The sequence below is a fragment of the Heterocephalus glaber genome, unplaced genomic scaffold (genome assembly GCF_053883595.1).
Source record: "Heterocephalus glaber isolate CG9 unplaced genomic scaffold, H.glaber_assembly_v1.0 deba00001461, whole genome shotgun sequence".
Classification (NCBI taxonomy): Eukaryota; Metazoa; Chordata; class Mammalia; order Rodentia; family Bathyergidae; genus Heterocephalus; species Heterocephalus glaber.
The window spans coordinates 16,701,199-16,726,645 of record NW_028258308.1 but is presented as its reverse complement, the minus strand read 5'-3'; the positions used below and the strand labels follow the sequence as shown (position 1 = coordinate 16,726,645).

General features: G+C 37.9%; 1 protein-coding gene across 4 annotated transcripts in view; it reads right to left on the bottom strand.

Moving 5' to 3' along the window:
• The window catches only part of Wwc2 (WW and C2 domain containing 2), a 229,320-nt gene that overhangs the window by 48,576 nt on the left and 155,297 nt on the right, over positions 1 to 25,447 (bottom strand). For 3 of the 4 annotated variants that reach the window (XM_021264966.2, XM_021264967.2, XM_004852978.4), the window contains exons 6-12: positions 20,772 to 20,901; positions 17,484 to 17,630; positions 16,404 to 16,477; positions 13,201 to 13,443; positions 6,063 to 6,152; positions 4,345 to 4,964; positions 897 to 1,026 (exon numbers count right to left, since the gene is read on the bottom strand). In XM_021264966.2, the coding sequence (XP_021120625.1) occupies positions 897 to 1,026; positions 4,345 to 4,964; positions 6,063 to 6,152; positions 13,201 to 13,443; positions 16,404 to 16,477; positions 17,484 to 17,630; positions 20,772 to 20,901 (1,434 nt within the window). Of the gene's footprint in view, positions 1 to 896; positions 1,027 to 4,344; positions 4,965 to 6,062; positions 6,153 to 13,200; positions 13,444 to 16,403; positions 16,478 to 17,483; positions 17,631 to 20,771; positions 20,902 to 24,895; positions 25,076 to 25,447 lie in introns of those variants that run through there. The other variant, XM_021264969.2, reaches the window with a different exon arrangement.

Genomic DNA, 25,447 nt, shown 5'->3' with positions numbered 1-25,447 from the left:
TTTTTCCTTCTCTTCTCTTTTCTTTTCCCTTTCTTCCCTTCCCCAACCCCTCTCCCTTGTTTCCCTTCCCATTTGAACATTTTCTTCCTTCTTCCCAATAGCCATCATCCATTTTGATCATTATTTACCCTTTTTGTTTCTCACACAAAAGAAACAATGTGATATTTAAACATGCGTGTCCAATTTATTTCACTTGAAAGTATGGTCTCAAGGTGCATCCATTTACCTAAAAATATCTTAAGTTTATCCTTCTTTATGGCAGAGTAGTACTCCATTATATATAAAAACCACATTTTCTTTATCCATTCATCCATTAATGGGCATCTGGGCTGTTTCCAAGATTTAGCTATTACAAATTGTGCTGCTGTAAATATGGGTGTGCATGTATCAACAGGACTCTTTTACAATCCAGGGGAAATGACCTCAGTAGAAGCTTCCTGTTTCAGAAGCTTTCTCTACCTCTTTAAGAAGAGTCTGTCTCTGAGCTTGGGAAACAGACTTTCTGATGTCTGACTTTCTTAAGCCCTATTAGGCTACATCACATTTTCAGACACCCTAGGCTTTCAGAAATCCACACAAGAATCTTTACGTGCTGACAGGCCTTAGCAAATCACTCCAATATTCCCACTAAAATCAAGTTTTTAAAGTATTAACAAGAGTCAGCTGATCTCAGTACACCAATCTGTCCATCATTTCCATGGCTGATGGGATATTTCTGGTATACTGGAATTTTCAATCACAGCATTTCTTTAATGGCTAAGGTACTTACTCCTCCAAAGGGTGGACTAATGGCTACTGCTTGTTTATAAGATAATGCACAGGCCCTACTACAAAGAGCCACAAGGAGAAACGAGGAGATTTGGAGGAGCAAAAAAGCATTTGTGTTGGGTCCTTACTGTTTCATGGAGGCTTCATAGACTCCACTGTCTCCAGCCACGGATTCATCAGATACAGCAGCAGACACACAAGCAGTTTTCTCCCCAGGCAAATGGATTACTCTTCTTTTTGGTAATGACTTTTCCACATCTAAAGAGGGGAGAGTGACAGCATTAATTAGGATTTCTTATTAGGAAATATTAAATATAAAATACACAGTTCAGTTACGAGAAATCTAAAGTATAGTTTCTGTATGAGAAACAAGGATGTTACTATTCAAATCAACAGATGTGGATCCATCAAAGTGCTGTGGCTTATGAGATTTCTGGGATACCAGTTATTTCAATTGTTATTTGAGGAAAGAGGTTTTTTTTGTCCTGAAATCTTTTAAGGGAAGGTGGTCCACACCCTCTTTCCTTCAAGCATTCTCAAATTTCTATACACTATGGGTAAGAAACTATGTGCCTCTCTCAAGTACTAGAGATATTTCTATTTGGAGACTCCCTAGCTACTCAAGGGAAAGAAAGGTTTCTACCTCTTTGCTCTCTGCTTTTTTCCATGTGCCACATTTTCTGGCTTCTGTTCTACTATTCTAACAGAAATTAAACAAAAAACATCTTTGACTTAGAGGAATTCCTCACTAGCTAATACCATTAAAACAACTTTTTGTGCTACTGAATCTTTAGTACCAACTACCACTTAACTTTTATCTCTAACTCATATTCATATAGCAGTATCCTGCAGTGAGCAAGGAGCATTCATTTAAAGCTGTGTTCAGTACTGTAATAAGCTGCAAGCCTGTGGAGTCCTTTCATCCTGGAGTGAGTGAGCCAGCGGATCAGTATTGGTGTGCATTTTGGCCCCCTTCTGAGTTGTGACTTTACATCTTGTTAAGATGTTTAAGTTTTAAGGCTTCAGATTACAGGATGGATTGCTGCATTTCCCCCTTTTATTTTTGGCAGTGGGAATACTTTTTGCTTGATGATGAAGTGCCTTCTCTACACCCACCCCCCTTTGCGAGGGGTGAAGGTGATGACATGATTTATTGATTACCCTCAGGAATAACCACAGCAGCCTGAAATTGACTTTGACAATGACAGAGACAGGCTGTGGAAAGACTTCATAGTTATTCCAACTTCATTTCTGTCATCCAGCAGGGATTGGTGCTGGGGAGCAAAATTTATATAAAAGGGACTCAACTTCACCTGTGTGACTCAAAGAGAGATGAACACTGTTCCTCACAGAGAGCCATCCTCCTTCAAGGGAAGGGTAGACGCACCCTGAATAGACCAATCATTGGTGACCTCAAAGAATTAGTCTTCATGGCTAAATACACACTTTGAGTTGTTTTTAGACATAAACTCATAACTACCTGCAAACAAAGCTTTTGGATGTGTTTTCATTTTGGGTGACTTTTTTTTTTTGGTGCTGAGGATCAAACCCAGGGCCTTACACATGCCTGGTAAGCACTCTATCACTGAGCTACATCCCTAGCCCGTGAGGTGACATTTTAAAAATAAGTTTTCTAACATTTAAAAGTTAAAATTTATTTCATGGGAACACTGGAGACAGCCATATCCAGCCATGGCCCAAATTCACGGACAGACACAGTACTAGACCCCAGTGTCAGGGCAAGGTACTGCTAGGGCAAGTCAGCAAGTTAGGAAGTCAGGTACCCTGGGCCACAGGATCACCACATGGGTGACAGCCCTTGGGCAATTTTTTCACAATTGCTCCCCTTCTCCAGTATCCAGTCTCACATACTGGTCCTCCACAATGATGGGCTGCTGACAAGTGTTCACTAGAGAACATTAAATATACAAAGGGCAAAGTCAGCTTAAGATGCTCAAGATATGCAAGATCCAAAGCAAGAAAAATGGCACAAAGAACACTCCATTTTTTCCTCTTTCCTGGTTCTTCCTTTCCTAGCTTGTTTGTGGTAGAAACTGGATTAAGGAGTGTTTGTATTATTATTGCTACACAGTAACAATTGCTGTGCACTGGATGCAGGTGCCAGACATGCTTATGTGGTTTCCATTCCTCACAGCATTAACCCTCTCATGTGCTCCAAGGATGACTATATCATCACAACTCTGCAGACGAGGAACAATCCTGAGAGACAAGATTAATAAGCTTGTTAAAAATGGCCTAAATGGAAACCCAAGTGGGAGTGTCAATGTGGCCAGCTCCAGGGATAGTGTGCAACCCAGAACCCACTGCATTTCTTCCTAGAACCAGAGGTGTGACCCCCATGGTGGCTTTTGGCTATGGTGGAGCCACTATGTATATATCACTCCTGTGGTTATTTGTTTTGTGGTCAATTATTTCAATAATGTCACTGGTAGCTTTGGGACCTCCCTAAGAAGGGGCACACATTCCACGTGGATGTCTCATAACTCCCACCTCTGCCCCTGGCCACTAACAGAACACAGTATTTTAGTCTTCAGTATTTGAAACCACAGAAACAAGCTGGATGTCTATGTCCTTAAACACCTGAATTGGCCAATCAATTAATAGGGCTATGCATACAAATAAAAATGCTTCTAGCATTTTCTTGCTTTCTAGCAAGAAATTAATTCTACAGAGACCTGTCCTTTTCTGTGTGGTGGAACACACTAACACACACATACATGCTTATGTGCGTGCATGCTTATGATGCGAACAGGACTCCCTTGGAGGAGAACCAGAGCTTTTGTTTCACATTCATCTCCAGCTGGCACAGGAATACACTGCCCATCTTAATCTACAACAGAATCATTTGCCAGTAAGAGAAGCATCTTGTGCTCTTTACAACTGTATCTAATATTTTAAAAATTTCTGTCATGAAGGGAAAATAATTTAAAAAATGAAATTCTCCTTGCTTCTGTCTCTTTGAGCACACATGCATGTGTAAGGAATCAATCTCTGAATCTCTTCCTTCGACTGCAACTGTTAAGGCAACCAGAAGATGGCAGGGTACTACCATACACTGGAACTGGCTTTCTCCAAATTGACTCAGGCAGAGAGGGAGAGTCTGGCATGAAACAAAAATTCTATTTATACAGAATGCCCTGAGCCATCTAAACAGTGAACCTTGGTGCTAATTATCTGGTATGTTAATTGACTTGGTTTTAATCTGTTTGAGGTCAATTTTTATAAGAAAGCCATCTTCTTTGCCTTGCTATTTCAGAACTAGTATCCATCTGGAAGTATGGAAGGTGTTCACAGCACATTTTCTTAGCCAGCTACCACACACAAAGCGTCTCTGGACCACAGAATAGGTAATTACATCTATTAAATAGGGAAATAAATTTTATTTGATAAAAAAATCTGAGTATATGAACAAACAAGCACTCCTTAAGTGAAGTCAAAAATGAATATTCAGGAAAAAGAGGAGGACTACACCATTTGTTACAAGGAAAAAGTAATTTACTCATTCTCCTTAAAATAATTCAGAGGTAATACATGAAAAGAAAGGTCTATATTTACCTGTAGTTCCTTCAAATAATGGCTCCCTAGCACATTTGTTAAGCTCTTTATCCTCTAAAAGAGACTGAGATATTCCTCCTGAATCTGAATCCAGCAATATCTGATTTTCACCAAGGCTGATATCTGCAAAATGGCTACTCAATTCGCAGTCTTCAAAGTCAGTAGTGAACTGATGAAGAGAAGCCTCATGAGAAGACATGGAAAATGTGCCTTCTAAGACCAAAGGAGAGCTAGGAGGGGACAAGGAAGAAAGGGAAGATCTCGAGGACAGGGACGTCACAGACTTGGGGGCTTCAGTCAAGGTGGGTGTGTGGCCAGTTGCTGCAACTGGTGCTCCACAGAGTCCACTCTGACCTGGCTGACTGGGGGACTTGACCACCTCATTTTCATGGATGGTGGTGATAGGTCCTGAAGGAACATAACCACCCTTCTCCTGCAGAAGGAAGTCCAGTTTATACTGATAATCCACGTCTATCTGATCGCCCTGACTGCTGTAGTAGAGCTCACTGGAACTGAGGGAGTTGAGTGACCCTCTGCTGGAGGTGTTCAGAGAGCCCCTACTGGACGCCAGGGAACCCAGGCTGCTCCCGGATGACATGGACAGTGTGCTGGTGGAGAGGCTGAAAGAAGAAAAGCACATGGTAAAATCTGTCACTACATGGAAAACCCAATCATAACCCCTACTGCCTCCTACAGACCCCAGAAGGAAAGGAAACCACTCATGCCAAAGAAAGAAATCTATGACCAGAGCAGAGGAACTTGCTATTATAACATGTATTTCCTTACTTATTCACTAATATTTTCAACCTCGTTCTCCAAATACTCTTTAAGTAGCAATTCTATTCTTACTAAAAATTATCCTTTTGCAAAATTTTTTAAAAGGACCAAATGCTGATTTGTAAGTCAACTTATATAACTATACAAAAGTAACTTCACAATTAAAAAATATTAAAAGAAAAGTAATGAAAAGCATAAAATATTATGTAGTTACTGTATTAAAAAACAAACCTGGGCCGGGGATTTAGCTCAGTGGTTTTGCTGCCTGCTGCACAAGCACAAGGACCCGAGTTTGATCCCCGGTACCAAAAAATAAAAAAACAAAAGAAAAACAAAAAAACAAACAAAAATAAAAAAATAAAAAAATAAAAAAACAAACCTTATTTTTAGAGAAAAAAAGGCAAGTTTATCAAACTCCACAGGTTACACAAAAGGCCCCTGGATTAATTTACCTTTCCTCTTCTCTATGTGTAAATGTAAGAGTGAATATTTTTCTAATCAATGTAAGAAAATCTATGCCTAATTATTATTTTTGGTACCGGGGATCAAACTTGGGACCTTGTGCTTGCAAGGCCGGTGGTGAGACCACTAAGCCAAATCCCCGACCCCTATGCCTAACTTTTTAAAGGTAAATCTCTCCCACCCTCCCTTTTTAAAAGATGGGGTAACAGAAGAAACGTGCTATTTTGCTAAGTTTTTTCTGATAGCTAAAACATCCTCTTCCTACAACATATTTCAAATGTATTTACTCAAATATGACCTTGGAGTTCATGAAAAAATAATCTGTGAGTTTAAATTTGGTCATTCATTAGTTCTAGTTGTATTATTGTAACTATTTTATTTACTCTTAAATAGCTGAAAATAAAGTGTAAACTAACTGAAGATAAACCAGAACATGGCTAAATAATAGTCAAAAAACATTTTTCCCCTAGTAGGCTTACCTTTTAAGTTGTGAATGCAAATAAGTAGTTAATTTAGTAGTTTCTTCAAGTTTCTGTAGTAGCTCTTTTCTTCTCTCTTCCAATTTCAATCTAGAAAAAAATTATAGAAATTATTTTATTTTCAAATGATTGATAAAATATGAGAATTAAAAGAAAGAGTCTTATTACACAAACTTTATACATCAAGAGGAGAAAATGCAGATAACCTGGAGGACAACCAGCAAGGGACATGAGCAGCACAGAGCTGCTCACAGCCATGCTCAGGGAAGGGGGAGTTTTATGCCCTAACTCCAGCTCTACTGAGAACTTCAAAAAGCTGACAGTGTAAAAATTTCCTAAGTGGATAAATAATATAGTCCTACGAGTAAGGGAAGCATAGTAAGAAGGAAAACAATAATGACAACAAAACAACTCAACAAAGACTGTAAAATCCTTATACAGGTCTATAACTTGGCTTCATATTACTAAAACATTTGACAGCAATAATAAAGAATTATAAAAGGTCATCCTAAGTTTTTCATATTTATTTATTTATTTATTTATATTTTTGGTACCGGGAATCAAACTCAGGACCTTGTGCCTGTGAGGCAGGTGGCGGTGGCACCACTGAGCTAAATCCCTGGCCCTAAGTATTGAATTTAAAAAGGATTGTTCCAAAATAATATTTTATGATGAAAAATTCTAATCGTAATTTGATGAGAATTTTAATGATTAAAAAAAGTTGTCTATCTTGCTACTGTAGACTAATGTGGGTTTAATTGTTTAAATAAGAAGACCTCAATGTGATTTCTTTTCTCAGCTATAGAACATCCTATTGCCTGCACTTGATTATTATAAAATTTTATCCACATTCAACTGCAAAAGATTTCTTTTTTTGGGGGGGTACCGGGGATAGAACTTGGGTCTTTGTGCTTGCGCAGCAGGCAGCGAAACCACTGAGCTAAATCCCTGGTGGATTTTTATATTTTTAAAAATTAGAGTATTATGGACTTGTATCTTGAAAAATAATTCATTTAAAAATATATCAACCACACAGGGACTCATGGAACTAAGAGCCTGCACAAAGATAGTTTGTATCACCTGACAATCTTTAGATATCACTGAAATCAGCCAGTGCAGTGCAGTCAAGGGAGCTATGGAATGGGATTTGGAATAAGCACACCTTGGCTCCTGGTCTAGCAGTTGCAGCTTACTAGCTGTACATTGTTGGGCAAGTTACCACATCAAGGTCTCACCTTTCCTATCTGTAAAATGGTGATTACAATCCACCTGCATCTACCTGGTAAGGCTGTTAAAGGGATCAAATGAAGTAATGTAAGTAAAAGCACGCCACAGATGATAAAAACAAATCATACTTGTTCAAAGCCTCAGCATGCCCTGCAAGGTGTTAATATAAAAATTAGCCACATTTGTTTGGAGAAAAATAAAATTTCCTTGGTTTCCAACCTCTTTGAAATGTTATGTATGTCTTGGGCAATTAGGAAACACACTCATATTTTATTTATAGATATCTATCCCTTTGATGTGTCAACAACACAATTTCATTATATGTTAAAACAAAAAAGTAATTCTTGCCACTTTCTTTAATACATCAGGCTTGATAAATTCTTCACTCACAGCTTTCATAAGTGCGTTTTTAAAAAGAGGCCAGTCTATTTTAAAATCTCAAATATAAACAAAAAAACCAGGACAAAGATTAACACAAAGATGATGAACTGAATTAGAAGATACACAAAGGTCTGGAACAAACCTAACATACTAAAATTCATGTCTTCAGAAGCAAGAGAAACACTTTTAAAATACTTTAAAATCAAATATTTATTTTATTTAAATTAAGGCCTTTTCCTCCTGTTTTAAGGAGGCACCGGTATAACATAGAATTTAATCCTGAAATGTCTGCTTCATCCTGAAGTTTTAAATAAAGTTTTAAAGTTTTCTTTCCCTGTCATCAGGAATGGTCCCTTCTCTGCCCTCAACCAGGCTATGCTCAGGGGCTGCTCTTTCTGCTTTTTCAGGCTGACTCTGAACTGATACTTGACTTCTGTGCTCCCCAATACAATTCTAAGTCCCAGAAGGCAGACACCAGCTGTCTGCCTCTTCCAGCCAGGCTTCTTGTTGGTGTCACTGAAAGAAGTCCATTGAAAGCAGCCAGGAGAGTCTTAAAAACCTCTAGCAGGGCAGCCATCTCTCCCAGTGGCAACTGAAGTTTTCCTAAGCTTCCTTTGAGTTAATTGACACCAGCCCTTTCAAGAGGTGCACATCTGTCTCTCTTCTCTAAAGTCTGCTTTCTAGTCTTCATGGTGAAAAAGGGTCTTTTCACTTTTGCCTCTAAAAGATTCCTCCCCCTAGTCTTGCTGCTCCACACCCCTTTAAGCCCTCTGTAAAATCTAGGGCCTCATATCCTCCTACGTCTTCCTTGGCACACTGAGGCAGAGAGACATGCCTGGCCTCTCCTGTACTCAGAACTCTGAATCTAGGGAAAATTTCATGATCTCCACAGAAGAAAGCAGTCCCTTTCCATTAGAAGATAAATGGCAGCTGAATAGGCAACTTAGTAAGACTCTGTCTCAAAAAAATAGAAAGGACTAGGGATGGAGCTCAATGTGAAGTCCCTGGGTTCAATCCCTAGTACCAAAAAATGGGCTCTCATACCCCTACCTATTTGCTTTACAAAATTTTTTCAGAAGCAAAGACAAAAATATTTAAATAATTAAGAAACAATTAAGGTATTGGTAATTACAAGGCAACCCCCTCCCAATTTGTGAGAAAATAAGGAGCTTTAAGATCTTATCAACTATAGAATGGCAATTTGAGGAATGTTAGTAACTATATGAAGAGAAGACAAACAATGTGGGCATGGTGAGAAGACTTCCACTTGCTGACTTACTTCACTTGAGAGCATTTCTCTTCTGACCTGATGACCCTTACAATGAGCCTCCCTCACTTTTCCCAACCTGCTTTACTGCCACTAGATGGCGCGCTCAGCCACTGTTGTCCCTGAGTTGGGGACACTGCTGTACAGTGGAAATGGGAACCCAGCTTGGACATTGTAGGATCACATACAGTAACTGAAAATTCATATGAGTTTGGCACCTTCAGGGACTACAATTCAGGGATGAATCAGAATCTTGCACGAGGTACCCCTGAAATAACTAGAAACCCACAATATAAATGGAAAACAGGAGAATTTGGGGCAATGCAGCAAGTATTTCTTTGGTAGTTGTTAGGTAACAAGAAGAAATTGAGAGATAGGCTGTTAGTGCTATGCAATTCTTTCTGTTATATATGTTTTACACAGTGAATTCTATTTCCCAAAAGTATCTCTGGCCACCACCTGCCATAGCACTAAGGAAATACACTGCTTATAAAGATATTCTCTTCCCTTCTAAGGCCCCAGTGTTAGATTAACAGCAGCAAGAAGCAAAGCAGAAATGTATACATATAATAGGAAGAAACAACAAAGGGTGAATAGTATGAAAGTGACAGAAGATGGGAGTAAGGACAACCATTAACACATCCAAAGCCCTACTCTGTTGTCTCTGCTTGGAAAATAAAGAACTCACTGCTCAGTGCAGCAGTAGGTTCTGCTCTTCAGGACACGTGGAAGGAACACTGAGCCTCAGCAACTAATGGTAGGAGTGAGAAAACTTTAATTTGAGCTGGGCATGGTGGCTCCCTGCTACTCAGGAGACTGAAACAGGAGGATCACGGGTTCAAGGCCAACCTGGAAAACTTAATAAGATTCTCTCTCAAAATAGAATTTTAAAACAAAAAGAAGGTTGGAAATGTAGCCCAGTGGTAGTGCCTAGCATGCACAAAGCCCTGGCTTCAATTCCCAGTATTAGGGGGAAGGACTTTTTTTTAAAGTTGATCAAGAAAGAAAGCATGAGTCCCTCAACCTTTCATTGCAACATAATTATCTGCCTTTGACCACAGACTCTAGGAAGGAAATTAGTATTAACTTATTTGTAATACTAAGTGGCTTGACTTCCAAATGAATCACAAAGTCAACATATTACAAATACAAAATACATACATTTCCCTTCCAGCTAACATCTAATCATGGCAGATAGGCCCATGCATGCATCATGAACTAGTGGGGCTATTACACTGCTTATTTGCCAGATGACACAAATCCCATAGTTGGATCTCACTATATATATTATTATTTTATATAAGTACTTTACAACTCATTCTCCTGATGAGTTCCAACCTATTGTTTCTGCTGGAATTTTGACAGCTGTTATGCATGTGTAAACAAAATTATAAAAGTCAAAGTTTAGGCACTTAAGAACAAACAATATCTTCAATGTTACTTCATTAGCCATTTTTGGTAGGCTAATAAAAAGGACAAGTGAGAGCTGGGTGTGGTGGCACGAGCCTCTGATCCAAGGTACTTGGGAGGCTGAGAAGGAGAATTGTGATTTCAAGGACAGTCTGGTCAACACAGTGAGATCCTGTCTCAAAAAAAAGGCACCAGACTTATAAATGCTGATTACAACAAATGAACACACATTTTTATCTCCCAGTACAAATCTAAAGGTTACCTATAAGGTCTTCTAAGTGCTGAGATGGACTCAGCATATTAGAATACAGGGCTCTCAGCAGGGCAGGGCAATACAAGTCTGTAATTCTAGAACTCTGGGAGGCTGAGGTTGGGGCAGGAGGATCACAAGTTTGCACCCAGCCAGTCTAACTCAGCAAAACCCTGACTCAAAATGAAAAAATAAAAAAGGAGGTAGGGATATAGCTCTGTATAAAAGCCCTCAGTTCAATCCTCAGTAGCAAGCAAAAAAGGTTGGGGGGGGTCTCTCCACACCCCTGGATTTTATATTAGATGATTCAACCACCTGCAGATCAAAAATATTCAGGGGGAAAAACTCCTGTGTTTGTACTGAATGTGTACTTTTTTTTTTTTTTTTTGGTACTGGGGCTTGAACTCAGGACCTTGCACTTCTGAGGCAGGTGGCAGAACCACTGAGCTAAATCTCAGCCCTGTGTACTTTTTTTTTCAAGGAATTTGAGCACCCACAGATTTGGGTATAAGGAGAAGGGTTCCTGGAATCAATCCTCCATGGATAGTGAGGAATGACTGTGTATAACATTTATTAAATACTATATAGATTACATAATACACATACTATCACCAATGTTTTACATATTACCACACGAAAGCTACCCCATTTCATTGCATTTACTGATGAGACTACTGCTAAGGTTTAAATATTATGTGCTCTCCAGAGATTCATGTCCTCACCAATGCATCAACCCAGTGATGAGTGAATAGCCGAATGGACTGTTAAGAGGTAGGGCCCAGTTGGAGGATGTAGGTCACTGGGTAGTACCTTGGAAAGATATATGTCTTTTCTGCCTCTTCATCTTTCTCTCTGCTTCCTGGCTGCTATGAGGTGAGCACCTTTTCTCCATCATGCTCTTCCACTATGTTTCTATCTTGGAGCCAGCTGACTATCGACTGAAACCTCAGGAACCATGAGCCAAATGAAATCACACCTCTTTTAATTTGTTTTTCTCATGTATCTGTCACAGTGACAGAAAACTGACCAACATAACTATTAAACTTTTATCCTGTAAATTTAAACTATTTAAATACAGAAAAGGAATTCAAGAAAAACAATTGAATTCACACTTGTCTTCTTGCTCTCACTTTTTGATCCTGTCAAAATGAGTCAGATGAGTCCTTGGCCAGCCTTGCTTATACCTACCTTAGGTTGACCCTTCCACTGCACCACTAGACAAAAAAATCAGACAAGAGGTGAAGAAAGAAAGGGGAAATGGCGTCAATGATAAAAATTACTTAAGACAGTCAAAGAAGACAGTCCATGGAGGCTTTTCCTCTTGATACTTGCTGATGCTCCCAAAAGTAGTGATGCTGTAGCCATATATTATTCTGCTCAATCATTTAACTCATCAAAATTAGTTCTTTCCAAATGTTTAAACTCAAGAGTGTGGAAGTCTAAATGTTACCACTTAATAGAGAACATCAGAGATTTCTACCTTCTCCCTCTCACTTTTTAAGTGTTTTGGTATTATGTAGACACATACTAAACACTTATTGAGGACCAGGGATTAGAAGGCAAGAAACCTATAATTAATAAAAAAAAGCAGAAGGAAACTGAATTATGATTGCATGTTTTAAATTTATTCCAAGGTCACTCAAGATTATTCCACTGCAAATTTCATTCCTGCTCTTGATCCTTACTCCCTGACCTAAAGGATGGATGTGTAGTAGTTTGGAAGGGCTACAGACTCTCTCTGAAAGAGATGTCTCAACATTCAGCCAGCAGGCCTGGACACAGGGCTCTGATGCAGATGTGCTCGACTCAAACTGACACACACAGGTCCCTTTGCTTAACATTGCAACTAATCTGTTTACAGGACTGGATTTTTCAGATTAGTCAACTCATACCTTCCCATAGAAAGATAAGAAAATTGTTTAGATTATTTGAATTTACATTTTCATTTGCTTCTGAGGAGGGTTTGACTGACAAACAAAATCTAAGGAAAAAAGTGGGCATGGTGGTACATATCTGTAATCTCAGCATTTGGGAGGCTGAGGCAGAAATATTGCTGTGGGTTTGAGGCCAGCCTGGGCTACATACTAAGTTCAAGGCCACCCCAAATAACATAGCAAGACCCTGTCTCAAAAAACCAAAAAAGAACAAAACAAAACCCAAGGAACATTGTGACCTGTTAAGATATCAAAGGGAGCAAACTGAAATTAGAAGCAATGAACTTTTATATTCTTGTAATAAACCCAGAATAGGAAGCAACAGTACCTGGAACAGTCTATATAATCTTTCTTATCAGAGTGCAATAGTTTATAGCTATTGTTATCAGACTCAGTCAACTATGTACTGCATTCCTGGTTTTATGTCAACATTCTTTAGTTATTCGACATCTGTCACAGGTATTTCACATTCCTAACAAACACAGAGGACCTGATACTGTGGGGAACTAGGAGGGTGTGCGTTATTGCTCTACAGAAAGAAAGTCCTTTTGCTTTGTTTCACCAACCACTAAAAACAGACGTAACTGAGATTTCTAAATCCAAGGGAAATGTCATCAGCTAAGCTATAAGCACAAGTTTAAGTGCCCTGTTCCCAGGAAGAAATCATACCTCCGGGCCAGAGCCCGACTAGGTGTGCCTCTCACAGAAAGCAGCTCTTCCTCTAGCTGCTGCCTTTCGGCTTCCAGGCGTTCCAATTCATCTTGTGTGCGTTTTTGTGGAGTGATGAACTGCAGCTCTTTCAAAAACTCTTCTTTTTCATTAATTAGCATCAGCTTCTCCTTCTCAATATCCAGTGCCCCAGGCCAGGCCTCACTGTCCAACTTTGACAATTCAATTTTTAAGTTGGCCATACTGAAATATATAGAAGACACATACACAAACTTAGAACTCCTGAGAAAGGTACACACAAGCCAGCTAAGTCTGGGGTGGAACTGCTGTCCAGATCTTCCCAACTGGAGCTTATCAGAGTAGGCAGCATATCTACCAAAAGCATAAGCACCAAATACATGGAAGCCTCAAAAGCAGAGTGCTCTAGGGGTCATGGGTAGGCAGCCCTGATGTGTCACTGCCTATGTGGAAGGAGAGGAGGAGGCCCTGGTGCTTGCCTTTCAAAAAAATTGAGGTAAATAATGCCCAAAATGTTATGATTACAGATTTTGTTCCTTTGGGTCAAGATGCTGTTCCCTAGTAAAATGGTAATCCCCAGGGTAGTTCAGTAGGGCCTAGAGTATTAGCAGGTCAGGGTAGGAAAATGGGAGGAAAAGAGAGCAGTGCTTTGGTCAACTTGCATTAAAGCAAAGTCAATTCACCAAGGTTTCATGTTACCCAAGAAAAGGGAGCCGGATTTGGCCTCCTCCCACCCACACTCTCCTTAAGCCTCATACTGTGAAGTCTCTTTCCCATCAGGGCCTTGGCTGTTGGGGGAACAGCAAGAAGAGACACTAGGGGTAAATTTACTAGTTTCATAATTTTGCCTAACCCCAGACTTCACTATGAATACAGCTCCATAATTAATGGTTATGCTAATATAATTCCCAATTCAACATGAATGTCTTGAACCACCTGAGTTAATTAACTTGCTCTGTGGCACTGTGAAGACAATAAGGACTTTACACAAGGTAAATGGCACATTGCTCTTGTGACCATAAATCACAAGACCCAGGTATCCAGTGAACACAACTGATATTGACACAAGAAATCTACGTCTCTATTTTTAAAATGCTGGATGATTGCTTTGGATATTGTTATAGCACACAGAAAAGAATTTTAAAATGTTTTGGATGGAAGAAATTGTAAAAGGGAAGAAAAAGGATAAAAGAATAATCAAGACCAAAGATAGAAGTATATCTACATCTTTATGCCATAAGTTTTGTTTTAGTTTAAAATAAAATTTATATCTTAGAATGGCATTGCATATGTAGTATTCTTCTCATTTTTACCCACCATATGCAATTATGATAGATGTAACATCAGCTATTCTTCAGTTTTAACCACAAAACCCTAAACAACTGTCTCAACGTACTGGAAAATTAATCATCAAAGTGCTAAATAAGCATGATATTATTAGCTTCATTAAGCACAAAAAACAAAGGCTGGGGGAGAAAAAAGGTTTTAGAAAAACACAACCTACCTCTTATTCAGAATTGAGGAGGAAAATGCATTTTCAACATATGCATGTATACTTGAGAGTTATCTTCTCATGAGCATAACTAGTAACTTTAAAATAAAACCCCAAATAGTACAGTAATGCAACCATCAGGGAAAGAACCAATGTCTTTAAGTTTTGATCTGACTGAATTAACCAACTGAATGAAAGTGTAATGAATAAAGAAAGGCTTGTATTTATTATTTATGTGATTAGACATTAGGTAGATCTCAAAAAGGTACACCAAATCTGGGGGAAAATATGAGGAGACATCTGGGAACTACAGGAAGAGAAGTGCTGGGTAAGCTCCAATGGAATTAACTGTTAGCAGCCACAATAAAGCAAACACTCACACTGACCCAAAGGAAGAAAAGTCAAGCCCATTAGAACACGGGCACAAGGCTTGGTCTTCCAAAGTTAATTCTGAGTTATGGTCACTCTCTTTCAGAAAAACCAGACATAAATCCTGGACTTTGTCCACAGCAGAACCAAGGAATCTGGCTGCTATAGGATAAATATTGGTAAATATGATATTTATTTGACTTTGTTAGAGCCAGATAAACTAAGAACTATGGTTAATTACTTTTACATTTTCACCATAACCGATAACACCATGGTACCTCAGTTCACAAATGCATTTGTTTGTGAACAATTTGGTAAGCAAACAGAAGCATATAGCAAAATTTTGTTTTTGCCTGTGACCTCTGCATTGGGTGATGAACACAATCAAGGCCACCTTTCCCACATGAACAGGAATGTAGCCATCTTTTCCAGAACTGTGGAAAATATCAAGTTTGTGAACTGAGGTACCACTGTAATGGATATAGTACTTCAATATCTGATGGTTTTATTTATGGTAGGAACCCATGAAACCCTAGTTGGTTTTCATGCTCACAGAGGGGAACACGATAAATTCCTTGGTCTCCTGCAGGATGACAATGCAATTTTTTCCCCCAATGTCTCCTAAATAATAAAGCAATAGCATTTTTAAGCTCTTATAAGGAAAGCACAGTAATCAAATCAACTATATCAGTGTGACTTTCTCCCTCCAAACAAGTAAGGTGTGCTATATTATGAAAACAATCTATCTACTAGATAAGGATGGTGAAGTCTCTTGTGTCTCACCCTAGCAGAGTCACAGAAGTAAGAAAAAGGAAGCACAGAGGTTCATAAGAGTTCACAAGGTAAAGGAGGGAAATAAGAATATTACTTTTTTTCCTCCTTAAAATAAGTCAACTGGAGCAGATACTGCAGCACTTTCAAGGACATTAGCTGTAAGACTTCTCTTCGAAGCAGATGGATATGCTCCTAGACATTTATCTCAGAACTCAACAGCTATCAAGTCTTGTGCCTGAGCCATTCCTCCATCTGAGGACTGAATCTTCTCCCTTTTAATGGGGAGTATTATATAAGCTCAAAGCTTCTTATATCCCAGAAGATAAGGAGTCAATTTTATTCCCACACTTCTCATTAATTCTTCTTACTCTTCCTCAGCTTGGATGGGAGGGGAAATGAAGGAGAGAGACACTTAAATGCCAAAATACCAAGGGTAACTTTGGGGAGAAAGTATGGGGAGCACCCAGCAGATGTCACCACAGGAGTAAAGATTAACTTTGAAAAAGAAAGCAAAGCTTGACCATGAACAAAACAGCTCCCCTGTCCTTACCTTCTTTTGGCTTCTTCATACTGTAGGCTTAGCCTGACCTTTTCAGCTAAATTTGATCTACTTCTCACTCCAATCTAGTAAAAACAAAGGGAAAAAAGTCAATTAACTCTGTTAATGAATGAAGTCAACTGCTTTTGTTTCTAGGAAGTGCAAGTAATTAAAAAGCTCAAGAAAATGGTACTGAAATGGAAAAGCACCAGTTTTAAAAAGACACTTTATAGTCTCAGTAGGGGCAAAACATTTCTTTTCAATTCAAGCTTATCTGCTTTGCAAAGACTTTAACATTACTTTCTCTACACATTAAATTCAAGACAAAAATACCAGGTAAATGTGTCTGGTATCTAAAAGTTTATGAAGGGTATACTGGTCAATAAAATTTATGAACTGGAACTGATTTCTTTGCTTTTATGAGCCAAAATTTCCATCATTTAGCTTCCAACTGTACAAAATGTAAACTAAATAATCTCAAAAATTAATTTTTAAACAAGTAAGTCCTACTGTTGATCTCTAGCTATTTTTCTTTCATAGCACCTACTTCAAAGAATAACAGAACACAAAAATAACTGAGAACTTACTGAAAGGTAAATACTTACTAATGGCATTCTAAAAGGGAAAAAGCAAAATAGTTAATAATATCCAAGCCATGTTAAATATTTGCAAATGTTAGCAATAAATCACAAATTAAACACTTTCATATAATCAACTTCAAGTTTACAAAAAGAAATTTTCTTATTAGGTTTGAAAGGCATATTTCTGTTTCTCATTAGCCTTAATGCTCATTCAACCTAACCTAAATTTCTAAGGCTCTAAAATTAATAGGAATAAGTTAAATTTTCATGTATCTCTAGCCTTTCAATAGTGAACAAAGCTATTCATATGAGCAAGTCTTGATGTGTTTGGCACCTTGACAAAAAGATAAGGTTATGATTTTTAAAATCAATTTTACAAAAATAAAATACTGAATGCATACAGCCAGAATGCAAACCATGTGTCTAGCTCCTGTGCTAATTCACCATCCATACTGTCATTAAGGCCCATCATGGACAGCACCAGGCCAACCAATGACATAAGATAACTTACATCTCCAGAAATGCTTGTTTGTGACCCAGCATCAAGGGTCTGTCTGGAAAGAGATAAATGAGAATTCACAGAACTGGATCTCAAATCTGGCTCCGATTTGCCAATGTTCTGATCCAAATGAAACCGCTCTTGCAGCTTAGCAAGACTCTGTCCAGGAAACACAAAGTATCTCATAAAACTTAACATGTAAGAAGACATTCTCCACCAGATAAAATTAAATGGTAAGAGCTAATCTCACCAAATAAAACCATCATTTTAAATCCTTTACCACTTTATATTATTTTAAAAATAAGAATATAACATAATTTTGTACATACACAGATGTGACTTTGGAAGTATCTGAGATCATATCAAACAGGCTGCCTTATCTTTCCCAAGATAGCATTTTCCTGTGAATAATAGTACCTATATATACATGCATTTCCTATTTCTAAAATTTTCATTAAGAAGATGCTATTTTAATAGGAACCTGCTATAGTTTGGATATGGTCTGAATTCATTTCCAAAAGTTATTTTACTGTAAGTTTAGTCCTTGGTGTGACAATGTTCAGAGGTAGTAGAATTCTGGGTAGGGTCAGTGGAATATATTTAGGTCAGAGGGGGTAACACCCTTGGAAGAGATCAATGTAGTTCTTGAGGGATCCTAGTTAGTTCCTGAGATAGTGAGTTCTTATAAAAAAAACAGCACACATGGTCCCTGAATTTCTCTGGCTTCCCGTCTTGATATGTGATCTCTTCTAAATGCAATCCCACTATTGTGATGCCATTCACAATAGGGCCTTTACCAGAGGCTGAACCAATGGGGCTGCACAGTTCTTAAGGCCCCCAAACTGTCAGCTAAATAAGCCTCTGTTCTCATAAAGTACCCAGCCTCAGACTAATACAGAACCACCCACTTGATGCAATATAAATTATGGAAAATGGAATACTTCCAAGCAATCTCTCATTTAGATATAAGACAATTTCTTACAAGACTTTTATATTTTTGCCTTATTACACCTGAACAGGACCCAAGAGATTACTCAGTTCACGTTAATGTTAGAGATTAGGAAACTGAGGCCTACAAGTTGCTAAAGAGGGGCCTAAGCCTCAGTTAAGCCTATCTATGTGTCTCCTAGATGGCACTGCCTATGATAGTGGTAGTTGGTTTGCTAAAAATGAATGATCAAAGTAATGTGCCTCCTACTGGTATCCAAGTCAAACATGATGGGTTTAGAGGGAGGATATGCACAAGTAAAAGAATTAAAAGGAAAATCTTACCTAATTTGCCTTTTGAAAAAGAAAAAGTAAGCCCTACAGTAATATTAATATCAACTATTTTTTTGAGACAATCTCACTATGTAGCCCAGGCTGACCTCAAATTTGCATTGATCCTTCTGCCTCAGCCTCCTGGGTGCTAGGATTATAGGTGTGCACCACCATGCCTGGCTCTCATGATTATCAATATGAAGAACCAGTATTTAATCCTGATTTTTAAACTTTCCATGATAAGAAAATATTTAACTTTTAATAGCTTTATGAGATAAAACTTATAGACACATCAAATAATAGATTACAGAAAACAACAAAGAAATCTTTCAGTGATATTAGACAATCTGTTCTATATTTCCATCTGTAAATTGAAAAGATTAGTGTTTTTCTTATCTGCAATAGCAATGTACTCAATTTATTAGGTTGTGATTAGTATTTTTTTTAATGAAATACAAGATAACAGAAAAGAAAATCAGAGTACATCACCAGTAAGGCATATTTCTGTGAAATTCAAGTGTGAGTGCGTTATTGGTTTTTGATGTAAAATATATTTTTTACTGTGCTCAAAGAGGTTTGAAAGTCACAGGAGATATCTAATGTCCCTTCCAGCTCTATTGTTGATCTCTGTATCTAAAAATTAATTATTATATAAACTTTAGTAATTGAAATGAATTTAATCTTTTAATTGAATCTGGGCTGTGTATGAATCTAAAGTTTTTCAGGAAGAATCAAGGATGACCCAACATTATTGAATTATAAGGTTCTAATGTTCATTTGTTCAAGTTTCACTAACTTCTTTTAAAAAGGAACTACTGTGTGCATTTCTGGAATTTCTAATTTAACCAGTAGGATAATTGTGGAACAAAAACAATACATACAAGTAAATTCTTGTATTATGTGTTAAATGTGTATGTATATGTGTTAAAACTACATATTCTAGAGCAAGACCATCTGCATTTGAATCCCAGTTCTACTACTTACCATCTATTTGACTTTAAGTAACTTATTTAATTTTTCTGCACCACAATTTGTCTACAAGCTGAGGATAATACCTTTGGAAGTTGTTGTGAGGATTATGTGAACTATTTACATGTAAGGCAGTTAGAAGAGTGTCTAGCACAAAGTCAGCACTTATAAGCATTTGCTATTTTCACTAAAGTCTTTTCTATTAAATCTCTTCTTGCAAGTTATTTCAAAATTCCCCAAATTAAAAATAATACGGACCTAAGAATATTTATCTGTATTCGCGTAACATTTTGAAAGCCAACAGATAATAGTTGAACATAGTATTTAAATACAGAGGTTCTATTAAAAAAGGCAAATATCACCATTGGCTCTAACATTTTCTCAAAAACACATACTAAATTGTTACTCATCTAGATAAAGAAATCCTTAATTCTCAAAATATGTAATAATTATTAGATGGCAGAAAGGAAAGAGACATCCTTAACTTGATTATACCTGATGAGTATATATATTCAGAATAATGATAGCTGAATGGCTGCTTTGTTTTTGCTATACACAAGATTGGGTCATTGGGAGTCAAGACCCAAGGTTGAAAACTACACAGAAATAACAAGGGGATCTCCTGTTAGTAGCAGCTTTCGTGCTGGGTCAACCATTCCCTACCCCATCCTTAGCTGCACCTCAGAATCACCTGGATGGAAAGAAGCTGTTCTAAGCATCTTGTGTAGCCCCAGCCCAAAAGGCAGACCATCTACCTACAGAAAAGACAACACTGACAATAGCAAATACTTATAAGTATGTATCCTGTGCTACAGATCACTAGTTTAGAGATCCCTGCTAATCTCAGTCTGTGGGCTCTAGGTTCTACCACCCACCATCTCAAAGAACACCCATGGTTTACCTCCAGTGAAGCACATCAGAAGCTGGGCTGCCTCAGAGCCTGTGATCACCTATCTCCCATAGGGCTCGACACAGCACAAATGGGGCCAAAGTTATAGTGGTCATCTATATTCTACTAGAGAAGTGTGTGGAACCTCAGAAGGTGGAAGATTAACATGTTCCATAACATACCTGCATCAGATCTCGTTTTTCTTTTTCTCCTGAGCTAATTGCCTTTCTGATAGATTTCAGTTCAGTTAGAATGGCTTTGGCTTCGCTAAGTTCATACCCACTCTGGCCTCCGGACATTTTTTTATCAATTCTGTTAAAAGAAAAATATCAAAGCATGACACAGTACAAATTAAACGAGCAGTAGGAATCGGTTTTGGACTGTCTTAGTTGGCTGATTATTTTACTTCATGACTCTCATACAACACAGGCTGATTGTGTCTCCTCTTTTCTCTTTTAATCAGGTCCAGTTAAGATTTCTCCCATCCCCTACCTCATTTCTAGTTCATTTTCAATCACTTTCAGGCTCAAACAAATACCTGCCTTGTTGTCTTCAGTCTGTTTGGATGATCCTACTGCTAGCCGAACCCAACTCACCACAAGCTGATCCTGATCTCCACTCTGACACAAATAAAGGGCAGAAGCAAACGCTATAGTGGGACAGAAATGTCAATAAATGGCCACCTAATTTACATGCCATGATGTCTGTGTGAAGTCTACCACAGGGCTGGCAGCTGGATAGGCTTTTAATAAATGGTTAATATATAATTATTTATCCTAGCGAGTATCCTAAAATATTTTGGATTTATGCTAATTTCTTTCTCAATATATAAAAATCATTTTTCTACTTTTATTAAAGTTATGAGATGAGATAAAATTGCTTGCCTTGCTGAATAAGTTGACATTTAGGAAAAAGAAAGGCAGATGTGTTGTCAATTCACACTGAGTAAATAGCTCTTCAGTGAGCTAATTTATTATCCCTGCAGATCTGCTTATCAAATGTCCTTACAGTTTACATCACTACCCAAGGCTAGAGGATTGTGTGTAACCTAATTCTTTGTGTTTGAAAGGCTCAATCAAGTTATTTAATTCTTTTTAAAAAATAGTTGAACATTCTCTTCACGGTCACCTTTCTAGTTCCCCCAACCACAATGTTGTCCAGGATTCATTAGGAATACAATTTGAGTTCTACTTGTGGGACTAAGCCTCTATCCCATCTGCCATCAGCTTTGTACACATTCTCAGATGTGATCTGGGTCTTATCCACAGACTCTCCAGAGAAACAGCACCTACTACATCAGAGAAAATGGACTCTGAGTTCATCTGGTTTAAAACATTTAATAATTAATACATATTTTCAATGTGCAAGGTGTTAATTTGGAAAAAACAAAACAATGCTATCTTTTTTTCTGGTACTGGGGATGGAACTTGGGACCTTGCACTTGCAAGGCAGGCATCAGAACCACTGAGCTAAATCTCTGGCCCAAAACAATGCTATCTTAATCACTCCACCAAAATTAACTCAAACAAGTGCAGTTTGCACTTTTCTCTAAGTACTATTTAAGCAAACACTTTATACTACTGAGTAAGCAATTAAAGCCTTTAAAACCTAATAAAATTAATGATCATATAAGGTCATTTCATGATAAAATATAACTAACAAATCCACAGAAATAAATGCACGCACACACACATACACACAGATGCGCGCGCGCACACACACACACACACACACACATAGTGTTTAGGATGGGGAAGGCCCCTAGAAATTCCCAAGCTACATTTTCAAAATGAAAAAACTGAGGCCAGAAACCCTGCAAAAATTTAGCCCCTAAAGTACATAAACACTTAGCTAGTAGGACAATTCTCCTAAAATGATAAATTCTAGCTTTGGGTTCTTATGACTACTACATCTAGAATATTTGATGAGAACAGTGAAATACTTTGAACATTGGGAAGAGAGGTATCAATGAATATTTTGCCTCCTCTAGGTATTATATCCACCAATTCAGTTGAGGCAAAAGTTTATTAAATAAAATTAATGATGTTATTTCCAAATATTGCATTTTGGCATCTTTGTGTACAGTATTTTTTTTTTAAATGGGTACCAGAGATTGAACTCAGGACCTTGCACTTGCAAGGCAGGCAGTGACATTACTGAGCTAAATCTCCGGCCCTGTGTACAGTATTTTTAAAACTAAAAACAAATAAGCAAAAACCAGAAATTATAAGATATTATGAAAAAGCTAGTAATAAAGGTATCTGAAACTATCAGTGAATTTCCAAGCCCAAGTAATTTCTTCCTATTTGTGTAAAATTCTCATAATGTAACAAGGATGAAATATATCTTTGATTCAGAAATAACCTTATCATTTGAAAATAAAAATAAGTTGTGCTCAAAAACAAACTAATATTTAAAAATAAAAGCACAACTAGTTCAGACTCCTAATTTAAATTTCCAAAAGTTTTAAAACTAGATAAATTTTTCTCGTTAATCTACTGGTCCACAGCATGACTCACATGAGTAACCAGTTATCACACTCCACATTCCCCACAAGCCCTTTTGTCTTCCTTTCCCTTTCTTCTGCCCCCTTTGAACTTCTCCCCTTTATTTCAAATGCTGTTTTCCCCCCTTTATTTCCCCGATTCTCCTTTTTCTCCTCCACTTCTTATTCCAACCTTTTCTCTCTTTTCACATAACTGTCTTAAAGTAAAATAAAATAAGGGCATTATTTGCTGGCTTGCTGCTTTCTACTGTGTGTGTGTGTGTGTGTGTGTGTGTGTATGTTTGTGTGTGCATGTGTGGTGGGTACTGAACTTAGAGCTGCCTTGCATGTGCTAGGCAAATGCTCTACCACTGAGCTACACCCAGAGCCTTTTGATGGCTTTTTAAATGAAGTACTATGCTTTTTGTCTTAAGAAGAACTTAAGAAGTACCTATTTTTTTTCTTAAATTTGTTTTAAGTTTGGCTTGTGTGTGCCCTAAAATTAATTTTTACTTTCTGAGTCTCTTGTGAAAGATTTCAATTTGCATGCCTTCTTTGGAAAATGTGTACCTCCAGCACCAAATTTTCATAGGATCTGTACATGCTTTTGGCTTGCTGAGTGTTTCATCACTTCCCATTTTCCAATTTTGAGAGCATGTTAGAGGTGGCAAAATAGAAATATGCATCTTTCTGGTAACCATCACAAATAAGCTATACTACTGCCTAGGCCAAAGTCAAATTTGAGATTCATTTCAGAACTGAAATGAATAATGTAGGGAATAAAATGATATTTGTTCGTCTAGCATAAAACTATTCTATCAAATGAAATGAAAGTCCAAATTTAAATTACATTATTATTCCAGATTCAACAAAAATATTATATTCTATTATGAATATTTGAAAAATTACAAAAGCCTGCAATGGGATTCTATTTAAATCTTTTCCTAAAATGTACTTTCTGTCATGGTCACAAATAAAAGTCCCTTTCTAGTATTAGGAATGTGGGTTCTTAAAAAGTCTGGTCTCTGGGTTCAATCAATAATTTTTGTTTTAGTAGTAAGGTGGTTAACATTTGAATGAAAACAGCTTTATTTTGTCTACAGTTAAGATGAACAGAAGAGGTCTCTGATGTGAGGTATCCTTCTGCTCTTGGTTCAAGGGATTAAAATCATTCCAAGAGAATGCCTGATTTTCTACAACAAATGTCTATTGTTTTCTTGTGGAATGTTATTGACAGATTGTTAAACATGCCTTAGATTCCTATAAAAATTGCTTGCAAGCAAACTGCTTTGAAACAATACAGCACTGTCACATCAACATAACAAAAACAGCAAGTTTGGCTAACCTTTAATCCTGGGTGGTGATGTGAGTTATAATTTCATGTGCTATAAAAATGTTTAATGCATGGCTAAATATTTTGTGGCACTCTTCAAAGTTTGCTTTCTCTTCCCATCCCTACAACAATGTCCTGCTTTATGCTGATACACAATTACTAAACAACAGACTCGTCTCTAAGTCTGTTGGGTCTTTAGCGGAGCTAGGTTCTTAGAACTTGGCAATACTTGAAAACCACCTGGGACCTCATAAAACATGCCTGGGGTGGAGACCAGAGGCAGATACTTCTTAAGAGCTCCCCAAATTAATAGGCAATCAGATTTGAGAAACACTAGCATGGAAGCATCTGAGAGAACATCAACATCATGATTATGTGAGGCAAGTAGCAAAAAAAAAAAAAGTCATAAAAGCAAATGTCTGACACTAAAATCATGTTTTTGTCTGGTGATCAGGAATAGTAACTGGGCATCCCAAGACACAACTCACCATGAGAACATACAGAACAATCAGCATCTGTTTGGCCAGTGATGCACAGGATCTTTAAGGGTGTAGTGCCTTGCTGCCTTGGACTGTTCCAAATTTCTTAAGCACAGAAAACAGAAAGCACTGCACACAGAAAAGGAACAAAGCTGGGTACTTTCCAGAGGTGGTTCCTGAGAGCAGTTTGACATTCCCTTGATGCTGTTTTGGGGAGATATGAGAAAGAAATCTGCCTGAAACTGATCAAGCAAGCCTTAGACACACTACACCACCAATGGTGGCACGAAGCCTTTGCCAGGTGGGAAAGACACAAAAAACAGCTGAGTGTCTTTCAAGGGATGACATCTTCTACCCTATTTGTGGTCATATGGCTGTGAAAACCACAGGCTTCTTCTCCTCCATGACAGGCCTCTGGCTAGGGAACAAGGAGGAGAGAAAACATCTCAACCATGTCTTTCATGGTTTGGGTGGGGGGTGGGGGTCTAATTAGCAGAGAGAGCAGTAGTTGCCAGGTCAGGGAATGGTGTGGTGATTTTGAGAACGTGCTATACACTCCCT